Source organism: Chiloscyllium plagiosum, chromosome 1 (genome assembly GCF_004010195.1).
Source record: "Chiloscyllium plagiosum isolate BGI_BamShark_2017 chromosome 1, ASM401019v2, whole genome shotgun sequence".
Taxonomy (NCBI): domain Eukaryota; kingdom Metazoa; phylum Chordata; class Chondrichthyes; order Orectolobiformes; family Hemiscylliidae; genus Chiloscyllium; species Chiloscyllium plagiosum.
In genome coordinates this window covers 22,276,980-22,289,236 of record NC_057710.1, presented here as the reverse complement: position 1 = coordinate 22,289,236, position 12,257 = coordinate 22,276,980, and the positions used below count along the sequence as shown (strand labels likewise).

At 42.5% G+C, this 12,257-nt stretch overlaps 1 protein-coding gene across 7 annotated transcripts in view; it reads right to left on the bottom strand.

Moving 5' to 3' along the window:
• The window catches only part of ptpra (protein tyrosine phosphatase receptor type A), a 308,647-nt gene that overhangs the window by 17,975 nt on the left and 278,415 nt on the right, over nucleotides 1-12,257 (bottom strand). For all 7 annotated transcript variants that reach the window (XM_043701175.1, XM_043700933.1, XM_043700779.1 and 4 more), the window contains 2 exons: nucleotides 1,058-1,192; nucleotides 517-642 (listed from right to left, as the gene is read on the bottom strand). In XM_043701175.1, the coding sequence (XP_043557110.1) occupies nucleotides 517-642; nucleotides 1,058-1,192 (261 nt within the window). The remainder of the gene's footprint in view (nucleotides 1-516; nucleotides 643-1,057; nucleotides 1,193-12,257) is intronic.

Below are 12,257 nucleotides of genomic sequence, written 5' to 3'. Positions count from 1 at the left end.
ATATTGCTACAATTTATCAAAACTTATAGCCATCCTTTGTGGATGGTGGCAATTTCAGACCAACTTAGCAACTCTATGATAAATCTGAACAGAGACAGAGAGCATTTAAACAGGAAAGAATCTGTGTTATAAACCTCAGTGGGATAAAACTCATCAATATACATTAACTGATAGAGGAAAAGCTAATAATCTTCAGACAAAAAGGACTATAAATATATGATTTTACATATCTTCTCAGTATGGGTCTAATACCAAGCATAGAACAAACTAATAGTTTCATTTTCAGAACTGGCACAATCTCTTTTCCTGACCAGAAGGAAGGTGGCTATGGAGGGGTCATGAGATATGTTCATCCTTATATGTCTTCCTTTCCAATCTGTTCCAAACACGATATTTGACCCTGTCTCTCAGATTGATGCTCTAATAACTTCTGTTCCAATGTTTGCTAGCATGAATTGCTTTATTTTTAAATGTCTGCAATCTGACAGTATAAAACCATGCAATATTAAAGCTTACCCTTGTGTTCGTCACTAGGAGATCACGCACTGTGTAACTTTCACACTCCTCTTCTTTTTTTATTTCAATAGTAATATCACCATAAGAGACAGATCCTTCAGACGGCCAATACTGTGCACATTTCTCCTGTAGAGATATGCAGTGAAATTATTGAAACAACAAAAAATTCAGAAATCATGCATTCCATTTAACCAAATCTCCTAGCTTCTGTCTACATTAGGAAACCGTACATATTGAGCTAAGCCCAGCAATTACTGCAATGGGTTTGTTAGAACTGCCTGCAATCAAGTACAGCCTTCTAGGTTGGAGAAACGAAGTTTCTGCTACATGAAGAAACAAACAGAGGAAAAATTTGAAATAGATTCCCAACTGCTGACAGAAATGCCAGAATTTTAGATCATTTCCTTCAGAAAGTTTCATATTAGAAATACCATCTGATTGGACAAGCAGTTAATTTAAAAAAAAAATCCTTTGTTTTGATGTAGGCAAGTCTCGTCATAAACGTATCAAAGTATCTGGCAGAAAGATCTGCTTGACATACCTGACCTCTTTCTTCCAATTCTGTTAACATAACAATGGAACAAGATTTCCATTCCCAAATCATTCTCCAGAAATCTTCTATTGTATGCTGAAGAGGTCCTTGGCTGGCTATGTATGAGTCTTTCTGTCGGTATCCCTAGGAATAAATATGAAGCAACCTTATAGTGGTATATGTTGGAAATAAAGCATTTCTCTGCATTCAAAGAAATTAATAAATCATAGAATGGTGACAGTAGAAAAGGGATTCTTCCAGGATACTATATCAATGGAAAAGCAATTCTGTTGGATCCACTCTGCAGCCTAGCAACCTTTTTCTCTTCAGGTGATGATTCAATTTATATCTGAAAACTTCAAATAAATTTGCCTGAACCAGACTCTCAGGTCGTACATCTTTATCCTAAAGAATCGTTGCGTAAAAATATTTCCCAAGTTGCAGTTGTTCTTTAACTAATTGTCTTAAACAGGTACACTCTGGTTCTCAATTCTTCCACCAACAGGAACAGATTCTCCCTATCGCACCTGTCTTGACATTTCACGATTTTGAAAACTTCTATCAAATCTCCAAATGTCCAGTTGCCTACAGATTTCCGGCTTCGTGTTGAAGCCCAGCGTGGATTAGCTGTCTCTGGGCCTCGAGATGAGATCCAGCACAGACTTGTCTGCTCTGTTTGCTTTTATTTATACTATCCTCTCTTTCTTTGCTTTAGAAGGACTAGAATGTGAATTTTTAACTTAATGTCTTTATTTTGCTAATTTATACCTAAGATTTTGTACCTAGACATCTTTGTATCTAAGATGGTGCTAGAAATGGTGATGTTGTACACGTTTCATTTGGCTCACAAATTCCTGTACTTGACTACTTGTGACAATAAAACCCAATTCTGAAACTATAATTAAATCTTTCAATGCCCTTTCAGAAATACATTCTAAACCACAAACAAGAATCACATAAAACATTTAAGAAACAAAAACAGAAATTGCTGGAAAAAACTCAACAGGCAAAAACTCAACTCTCCCAGCATCTGTGGAGAGAAATCAATGTTAACGCTTCAGATTCAGTGACCTTCTTCAGAACTGTTCTTTAAGTTTTTTTTAAAAACACTTCAAGTCATAGCTGATTATCTATCTCAACTTCACCTTTCCACACAGTTCTCTTAGTATTCAGAAATCTATTAACCTTGCTCTTAAATATACTCAAGTGGCTTAATGGACCTAGAAGGCCCATTCAGCCCAGCGATTCTGCTCTGCCATTCAATGGGATCATGTTGAGCTGATAATCCTCAACTCCATTTTTCTGCTTTTCCCCATAATCCTTGATTCTCAAACTCATTAAAAATTTGTCAACTCAGCCCTAAATACATTTAATGGCCAAGTCTCAACAACCCTCTGAGGTAAAGAATTTGACAAATTTACAACACTCGGAAGAAACACCTCCTCATCTGCATCTTAATGTGCAACTCCCTATTCTGACATTAAAGTTTCTGGTCCAAGACATTTACAGAACGGGGAAACACCCTTTCCACGTTTACCCTACCAAGTTCCCTAAGAATCTTGTATATCCAAATAAGATCACTTCTTATTTCTCAATATAACCTCTTATTCGAAGATAGCCCCCCATACCCAAATCAGTCTCGTGAGCCTTCTCTAGACTGCCTCTAATGCCAATAAATCTTTAGATAAAGGCGCGCAAAACTATTCATAATATTCCACCTGTAGTCTGACCAGCGCCTTATATAGTTTTAGCAAAACCTCCCTACTTTAATATAGTCATAGAGATGTACAGCATGGAAACAGAGCTTTCGGTCCAACTTGTCCATACCAACCAGATATCCTAAATAAGTCAAGTCCCATTTGCCAGAATTTGGCCCATATCCCTTCAAACCCTTCCTATTCATGTACTCATCCAATGCCTTTTAAGTGCTGTAATTGTACCAGTCTCCACCACTTCCTCTGGCAGGTCATTCCATACACACCATTGTTTGCATGTAAAAGTTGCCTCTAAGGTCCCTTTTATATCTTTCCGCTCTCATCTTAAACCTATGTCCTCTAGTTTTGGATTCACCCACCCCAGAGAAAAGTCCTTGCATGTTCACCTTATCCATACTCATGACTTTTATAAACTTGTATAAGGTCACTCCTCAGCCTCTGACACACTATTCAGCCTCTCCCTATCGCTCAAATCCTCCAAACCTGGCAACATTCTTGTAAATATTTTTTGAACCCTTTCAAGTTAGGGAATCTAATCTAATCTAATTTTCACAACATTTTTCCTACAGCAGGGAGACCAGAACTGCACATAGTATTCCAGAAGTGGCCTAACCAATGTCCTGAACAGAAACAACATAAGCCACCAGTTCCTATACTCAATTCACTGACCAATAAAGGCAAACATACCAAACACCTTTTTCACTATCCTGTCTACCTGCGACTCCACTTTCACGGAACTATGAACCTGCACTCCAAGCTCTCTTTGTTGAGCAACACTCCCCAGGACCTTACCATTAAATGTATAAGTCCTGCCCTGATTTGCCTTTCCAAAATGCAGCACCTCACATTTATCTAAACTAAATTCTACCTGCTATTCCTTGGCCATTGGCCCATCTAATCAAGATCCCGTTGTTTCCTTCTTTGTTGTCCAGTCCACCACCAATTTTGGTGTCATTTGCAAACTTACTAACCAGTACTTCTATGTTTCATGTAAACATCATTTATATAAATGACAAAAAGCACAAGTCCATATAGATCATGCCCACCATTGCATACTTCATTCTCTTGAGATAGAGGCCAATAATCTATTTGCCTTCCCTATTAAACTTGAACTTTGATGCTCACCTCTTGTGATTCATGGATGAGGACTCCCCATTCCCTCTGGTCTGCAGCTTTATGCAGTATTCCCCATTTAAATGATTTTCAGCTCCTCTAGTCTTTTCTAGCACAAATAAAGATTGTGGTTGTTCCATTGTGCTCTGGGTGATCAAATTTTAGTACTGCCATTAATACTTCTTTCTATCATGAGTGTAAGATCCTGTCTAATTATCACTTCTTGAAGATAATTTCCTGGCCAGTGTTATAAAAAAGAATTATTGTCTTATACACATGTGGTGGGTTATTGCATGTGGCGAATGGATATATTATATTGAATAGTAAGACTATCAAGTGATCCCAAGTGGTACTTCTGAGCCCATCAGGATCTCATGTTAGATTGCTTGACCAGCCAGCCAAACTCTCAGATATGATCTGATTGGATGGAGCTCAGCACAATTCAAAGGTTACTGTGTATAACAATAGCTGAAAGTCAATCATTTTAGTCCCAGCACACCACCGCAGGAGTTCCTCAGGGTAGAGCCTGAGGCCCAACAATCTTCACGTGCTTCATAAGAACATAAAAATAAGAACAGAAGAAATAGGAGCATCTGGCCCTTTGAGGTAAAAACAATGACTGCAGATGCTGGAAACCAGATTCTGGATTAGTGGTGCTGGAAGAGCACAGCAGTTCAGGCAGCATCCAAGGAGCAGGAAAATCGACGTTTCGGACAAAAGCCCTTCATCAGGAATAAAGGCAGAGAGCCTGAAGCGTGGAGAGATAAGCTAGAGGAGGGTGGGGGTGGGGAGAAAGTAGCATAGAGTACAATGGGTGAGTGAGGGAGGGGATGAAGGTGATAGGTCAGGGAAGAGAGGGTGGAGTGGATAGGTGGAAAAGGAGATAGGCAGGTAGGACAAGTCCGGACAAGTCATGGGGACAGTGCTGAGCTGGAAATTTGGAACTAGGGTAAGGTGGGGGAAGGGGAAATGAGGAATCTATTGAAGTCCACATTGATGCCCTGGGGTTCAAGTGTTCTGAGGTGGAAGATGAGGCGTTCTTCCTCCAGGCGTCTGGTGGTGAGGGAGCGGCGGTGAAGGAGGCCCAGGACCTCCATGTCCTCGGCAGAGTGGGAGGGGGAGTTGAAATGTTGGGCCACGGGGCGGTGTGTGGAGATTGGTGCGGGTGTCCCGGAGATGTTTCCTAAAGCACTCTGCTAGGAGGCGCTCGGTCTCCCCAATGTAGAGGAGACCGCATTGGGAGCAACGGATACAATAAATGATATTAGTGGATGTGCAGGTAAAACTTTGATGGATGTGGAAGGCTCCTTTAGGGCCTTGGATAGAGGTGAGGGAGGAGGTGTGGGTGCAGGTCTTACAGTTCCTGCTGTGGCATGGGAAGGTGCCAGGATGGGAGGGTGGGTTGTAGGGGGGCGTGGACCTGACCAGGTAGTCACGGAGGGAACGGTCTTTGCGGAAGGTGGAAAGGGATGGGGAGGGAAATATATCCCTGGTGGTGGGGTCTTTTTGGAGGTGGCGGAAATGTCGGCGGATGATTTGGCATCTGGCCCATCGAGTCGACTCTGCCATTCGATTAGATTATGACTGATCTTTTTGTGGCCTCAGCTCCATTTATCTCCCCTTTGACCGTAACTCTTAATTCCTTTACTGTTCAAAAAATATCTATTTTAGCTTTAAAAATATTTACAGAAGTAGCATTAATTACTTCACTGGGGAGGAAATTCCAGAGATTCACAACCCTCTGGGTGAAAAAGTTCCTTCTCAATTCAGTCCTAAATCTGCTCCTGCTAATTTTGAGGCTCTTGTCCTAGTTTCACGTACCAGTGGAAACATCCTCTCTGTGTCTATCTTTTCTATTCCCTTCATAATTTTATATCTTTCTATAAGAACTCGCTCATTCTTCTAAATTCCAAAGAATATAAGCTCAATCTACTCAGTATCTCCTCATATGCCAACCTCCTCTGCACCCCCTCTAGTGCCAGCACATCCTTTCTCAAGTAAGGAGACCAAAACTGCATGCAGTACCCCAGGTGTTGCCTCACCAGCACCCGACATAGCTGCAACATAACCTCCCTGCTTTTAAACTCAATCCCTTTTGACAATGAAGGCCAAAATTCTATTTGCCTTCCTAATTATCTGTTGTACCTGCGGACCAACTTCCTGTGATTCACGCACGAGGACATCAAGGTCGCTCTGCATAGCAGCATGCTGCAACCTTTTACCATGAAGTAATAATCTTTTTTACTGTTACGCTACCAAAATGTATGCACACTTTGCTCTGCTACTCATCTTAGTTAAAAATCACACAAGGGGGTTATAGTCCAACAGGTTTGTTTGGAAGTACCAACTTTCAGAGCGCTGTTCCTTCATCAGATAAGACACTGAATTTATAGCAAAAGATTACAGCAGCTATCTTCCCCCAGCCCCACCCCCTTCCCATTTATCTCTTAGCCCACCGGCCCACAAGCCTCGTTCCTGATGAAGGTCTTAAGCCCGAAACGTCGATTCTCCAGTTCTTCGGATGCTGCCTGACCTGCTGAGCTTTTGCAGCACCACACTCTCGACTCTGATCTCCAGCATCTGCAGTCCTCTCTTCTCCTAACTGAAATGATATATTGAACAAACCTAGATTGCTGTCTTAATAGTTGGCTTCTAGTTTCCCACTGATCTTGGCCACTTTGTATGCTTTCTCTTTCAATTTGATAGCCTCCCTTATTTCCTTAGACACCCATAGCTGATTATCCCTTTTCTTGCAGACCTTCCTTTTCACTGGAATATATTTTTGCTGAGCACTTGAACAAACTGCTTTGGAAGTCAACCACTGCCCCACCACAAAGTCTTTGTTTCCAGTCTGCTTTAGCCAACTCCCCTCCCTTATTTAAGCACTGGAACCTGTATTTAGATTTTATTTTCACACTCCCCATCTGTATTCTAAATTCAACTATACTGTGATTGCTCCTGGCAAGAGGATCCCTAACTATGAAGTCATTAATTATTCCTGTCTCATTACACAGGACTAGATCTAGGATAGCTTGTTCCCTTGTCAGTCCTCTTACATACAGTTCAAGAAAACTATCACAGATTCACTCAATGAACTCCTCCTCAAGGCTATCCTGACTGAGCTGGTTCGACCAGTCAATGTATGATAATTGCTATACCATTTTAACAGGTATTAGTTATTTCTTTGCTTATTGCACGCCCCAATGTGATGCTATTATTTGGTGGCTTATAGACTACACCTATCAGTGACTTGTTCTTCTTAAGAATTTCTAATTTCCACCCAAACGGATTAAACCTTATTCTCCATAAAATCTATACCATTGAAGAAGCAAAATGGCGCTGGATATGGTCGACTCCTTGTGAGCTCCTGTATGCAGATCTAAGTTTCCTATTTCTTACAATCATTTCACACTCTTTAAACTTAATAGCATAGTTATTAGTAATTTTTAAAAGTATGTTTTATCTAAACTCAAAGGTTTGAAGCTCCTCCGATCCTCAAAACCAGCTTACTGGATGATGACAGCAAACCTCATGGTGCCCATGACCCATCCGACCAGTTCAGAAGGAGGCAGCCTACGTGAGCCCCAGGCTTGAGGCCTGCCAGAAAATAGAGGGACGCGAAAGACTTGCCCCGGTAAGGAGAACCGACATGGAACGCTCTCGGCCTCATAAGAGGCCCGCCTGATGTGAAATCTATCAGAACATATCTGGAGAGCAGCCCAAATACTTCTGTAAAAAACGCGGTTGGACCTGGAGCAGCAAACCGGCAGCAGATGAAACCAGGAACTTCTCCACTGGGTCCTAAGCAAACTCCCTCCTGTAAAAACAACCACACCGTAAATTACCTGCGACACTGGGTGCTAAGCAGACCCTCTGCAAAACTACACTAAACTGCAACCTATGTGCTCCACAGGGTCCTAGGAAGGATCACTTAACTGGAAGCAGTCACAATCCACTCCACCAGACTATGGACCACTCAAATGTAAGAAACCTGCGAGGAAGCCGGTTAAGCGTGCCGTTCTGCGAGTAAGACTGAGACTACGTGGCTTCAAGACCCCCTTCCTAGCTTACTCCTAGCAAATGTACAATCTCTGGAGAACAGATGGACAAACTCAGATCACGGCTCAGCTTCCTGCGTGAACTGCGGGACTACTATGCACTCTGCTTCACAGAAACCTGGCTCAAAGCATCCACTCCCGACTGTGCACTTCAGGCTGATGGTTTTTCTATCCATCGTATGGACCGTACAGTGTCCTCGGGTAAAACAAAGGGTGGAGGGGTTTGCTTTTTAATCAACAACTTGTGGTGCATTGACATTGCAACCCTGCTCCCCAAACCTTGAATTCCTCACCATCAAATGCCACCCCTTCTATCTACCACAGGAATTTACCGCTGCTATACTAACTGCTATGTACAAACTGCCACAAGCAAAGGTTGAGGGAGTGGTGGATGTGCTGTACTCCACCACTAACACCCTGGAGATGGAACACCCCGAGGCCCTATTTATTGTAACTGGTGACTTCAATCAAGCTAATCTAAGGAGGGTGTTGCCCAAGTACCACCAGAACATTACCTGCCCCACCAGGGGCCTAAACATTTTAGATCACTGCTACACCACTGTGAAAGATGCCTATCGCTCCATCCCCCGCCCTCATTTCGGGAACTCTGACCACAATGCTGTTTCAAGAGGCTGTTTCATCCCTGTGCCTAAGAAGGCTCATGCAGCATGTCTCAATGACTACTGCCCAGTTACCCTAACTTCGGTGGTCATGAAGTGCTTTGAAAGACTGGTAATGGCATTAATCAGCCTCCCCACTACTCCTGACCCACTCCAATTTGTCTATCGGACCAACAGATCCATACCACGTGCCATAACATGTCAGATGCCACATCACTTGCCCTTCACTTCCCCCCTAGAACATCTTGACCCCAAGGTCAACTACGTAAGAATCCTACTCATTGACTACAGTTCAGCCTTCGACACTATTATCCCCTCGAGACTGATTACTAAACTTAATGATCTCTGATGAAGCTCCACTCTCTGCAACTGGATCCTCAGTTTCCTGACCCACAGGCCACAATCAGTGAAGATTTGGGAGAATATTTCATCCTCGCTAACACTCAACACTGAAGCCACCAGGGGTGCGTTCTCAGTCCCCTACTGTACTCTCTGTATACCCATTACTGCGTCGCCAAATACCAGATACCTGCCATTTACAAGTTCGCTGATGAGACCACTATAATCGGTCGAATCTCAGATGGCGATGAAACAGACTACAGACAGGATGTGGAAGACCTGGAAAAATGGTGCACTGAGAATAACCTAGCTCTCAATGCCAGCAAAACCAAGGAACTCATTACTGACTTTCGGCAGAATGTTACTTATCTCCCCCTACACATTAACAGCACAGAGGTGGAATGAGTGGAGAGTGTCAAGCTCCTGAGAGTGGTCATCCACAACAAGCTTTCTTGGACTCTTCATGTGGATACAAGTTACAACGTTACAAGTGCCCAACGTCTCTTCTTCCTCAGGCAGGTGAGGAAATTTGGCATGATGGCGAATATCCTTGCCAACGTTTATAGGTATATTCGCGATGAAGGGCTTTTGCCCAAAACGTCGATTTCGCTGCTCCTTGGATGCTGTCTGAACTGCTGTGCTCTTCCAGCACCACTAATCCAGAACGTTTATAGGTGCACCATCGAGAACATTCTGTCTGGATGTATCACTACCTCTTTTGGCAATTGTACCATTCAAGATCGGATTACAGAGAGTGGTGACCTCCGCCCGGACAATCACAAAGGCCAACCTGCCATCTATAGAAACCATCTACCAGGCCCACTGTCAAGGAAAGGCCACCAGCCTGGCAAGGTTTTTCTACAACCTCTACCATCGGGGAGAAGGTACAGAATCCTGAACACACGAACACACACACACACACACACCTACTATTCTACTATTGTTAGAATACTGAACGGACTCACAAACTCTTAATACTCGACTGTACCTGTGTTTTTGTTTTTTGCTGCTGTTCACCTATTATTTACTTATCTGTGCTACTTAACTGTATTGCTTGCAAGACAAAGCTTTTCACTGTGCATCACGTGCATGACAATAGATTCAACTCAATTCAGCACTGCCCTGATGTCATCGTTGAATATCAGAGCTGCGCCATCTCCCTTACCTCCTTGCATGTACTTCCGAATAGTCTGATATCCCTGGATATTTAACTCCCAGTTGTGACCATCCTGTAAACTGGTCTCCGTAATGGCTACTAAATCACATCCATTCGCGACATGCCGTTAATTCAGCGATCTTGTTATGAATGCTATGAGCATTCAGGTAACGTGCCCGTGTGCTAATTTTTATACTCTCATGATTTCCAACATATCTAATAATATCTCCGGAGTTATCCTTGCTTTTTGCCCCTTTCATAGCCTGCCTTGTAATTAAACCCTCCTGCACACACGCTCACCTGCTGCTTACCTTTTTGATCTAATGACCCCTCCCATTACGAAGCGGGCCCTATTGTGGTGCAGTGGTAGTATCCCTACCCTTAGACTGAGAGACCCGGGTTCAAATGTTATTCTATAGGTGAATAACATTTCTGAACAGACTGATTAGAAAAATAAGCTACAAGTCAGAAGTGGGGATGTTCACTGTTCATTGTACAATGTTCAAAACCATTCCAGACTTAGAATCATAGAATACAGAAGAGACCCTTGAGTGCATCAAGTCTGACAAGAACACCCAAGTCTACACTAGTCCCACTTTCCAACACTAGAGCCATAGCCTTAAATGTTATGACACTTTATGTGCTCATCCAAGTACTCTTAAATGTTGTGATGTCACATCTCAACTATCTTCACAGGGAATGCATTCCAGATTTCCACCAAACTCTGGGTGAAAAAGTTTTTCCTCAAGTCTTCTCTAAACCTCCTATCTTTCTCTAAACCTTAAAATTATACACCCTTGTTTATTACCTTTCAACTAAGGGGAAGAGCTGTTTTCTATTCAATTTGTCTATACTCCTCATTCTTTTATACCTCGATTAGGTCTCCCCTCATGCTTTCCTGCACTGTTCTCCCTGTCAGGTTTCCTCCCAGAGTCCAAAGATGTACAGGTTACGTAGACTGGCCTTGCTAAATTGTCCTTCAGTGACGAAGGATTTACAGGTTAGGCAAGTTAGCTATGGTAAATATGGAATTATGGAGTTGGGTGGGGGGTGTGCTGATTCTGGGTGTGATGCTCTTTGGAGGGTCAGTGCAGACTCGATGGGCCAAATGGCCTATTCCTGCACTGTAGAGATTTTATGAACCTTTTCTGCACCTCCACTAGTGTAATCACACCTTATTGTCAATATTGTGTACAGACTGCACATACTACTCAGCTGGCCCTGTGTAATGAGACAGGAATAATTAATGACCTCACTAAAGCATCTCAGGATTCTCGGATCTTGAAGCAGTCCATGCCCATATGCAGTGAGACCTGGACATTAAGGTTTTTTATAATAAGTGGAAGTGACAACTGTGCCACAAAAGTGCCAGAAAATGACCATATCCAACATGACAGAATTTAATCGTCACCCAATGGCATTACCATATTAAATTCCCCAATATCAACATCTTTGGGGTTATCATCGACTCAAAGCTGAATTGAACTGGTCATGTATGTACAACAAGACCAAGTCAGAGGCTGGGAATTCTGCAGTTAGTAACTTAACTCTTTACTTCTCAAAGCCAGTCCACGGACAACTAAATACAAGTCACGAATGGAATGAAATGTTCTTTACTGCCTGGAACACAGCAGCTCCAAAAACCCTCAAAGAGACTGGTATAGAAGACAGCTATTCTCATGTTCTAACTGTGTTGGAACAAGTCCCTTGGCAAATCAAATATTTAAGGTTGTACAGCGATTTTGAAACTAATTAGAAGGGGAGGAGGGTTTGGGAGAGGGGAAATGCAAAAGCACCAGCTCACAAAGCAACAGGATATGGCAGAACTACAGGGCAGCTATTTGGATAATGATGCCTGGAGTGAGACAGGAAGGAACAGACGATACAAACATTAAGAAAGAGCGGTAAATAGGGTCACAAGGGGAAATATTGGCCATACAACAAAATAATGGGGCTCTTGTGGTGCAGTACTAGTGTCCCTACCTTGGAGTGAGGAGACATAGATTCAATCCCATCTGCTCCAGAGGTGTGCAATAACATCTCTGAACAAGTTGATAAGAAAATATGTAAGACAGTAAAACTGATGGCAATTTACTTGAATACGTGGAACATATAGAACAAAATAAATTAACTAACCACACAAATACAGACTACTGAGTGTGATCTTACAGCTATTACAGAGACATGATTATAATGAGATTAAAGCTG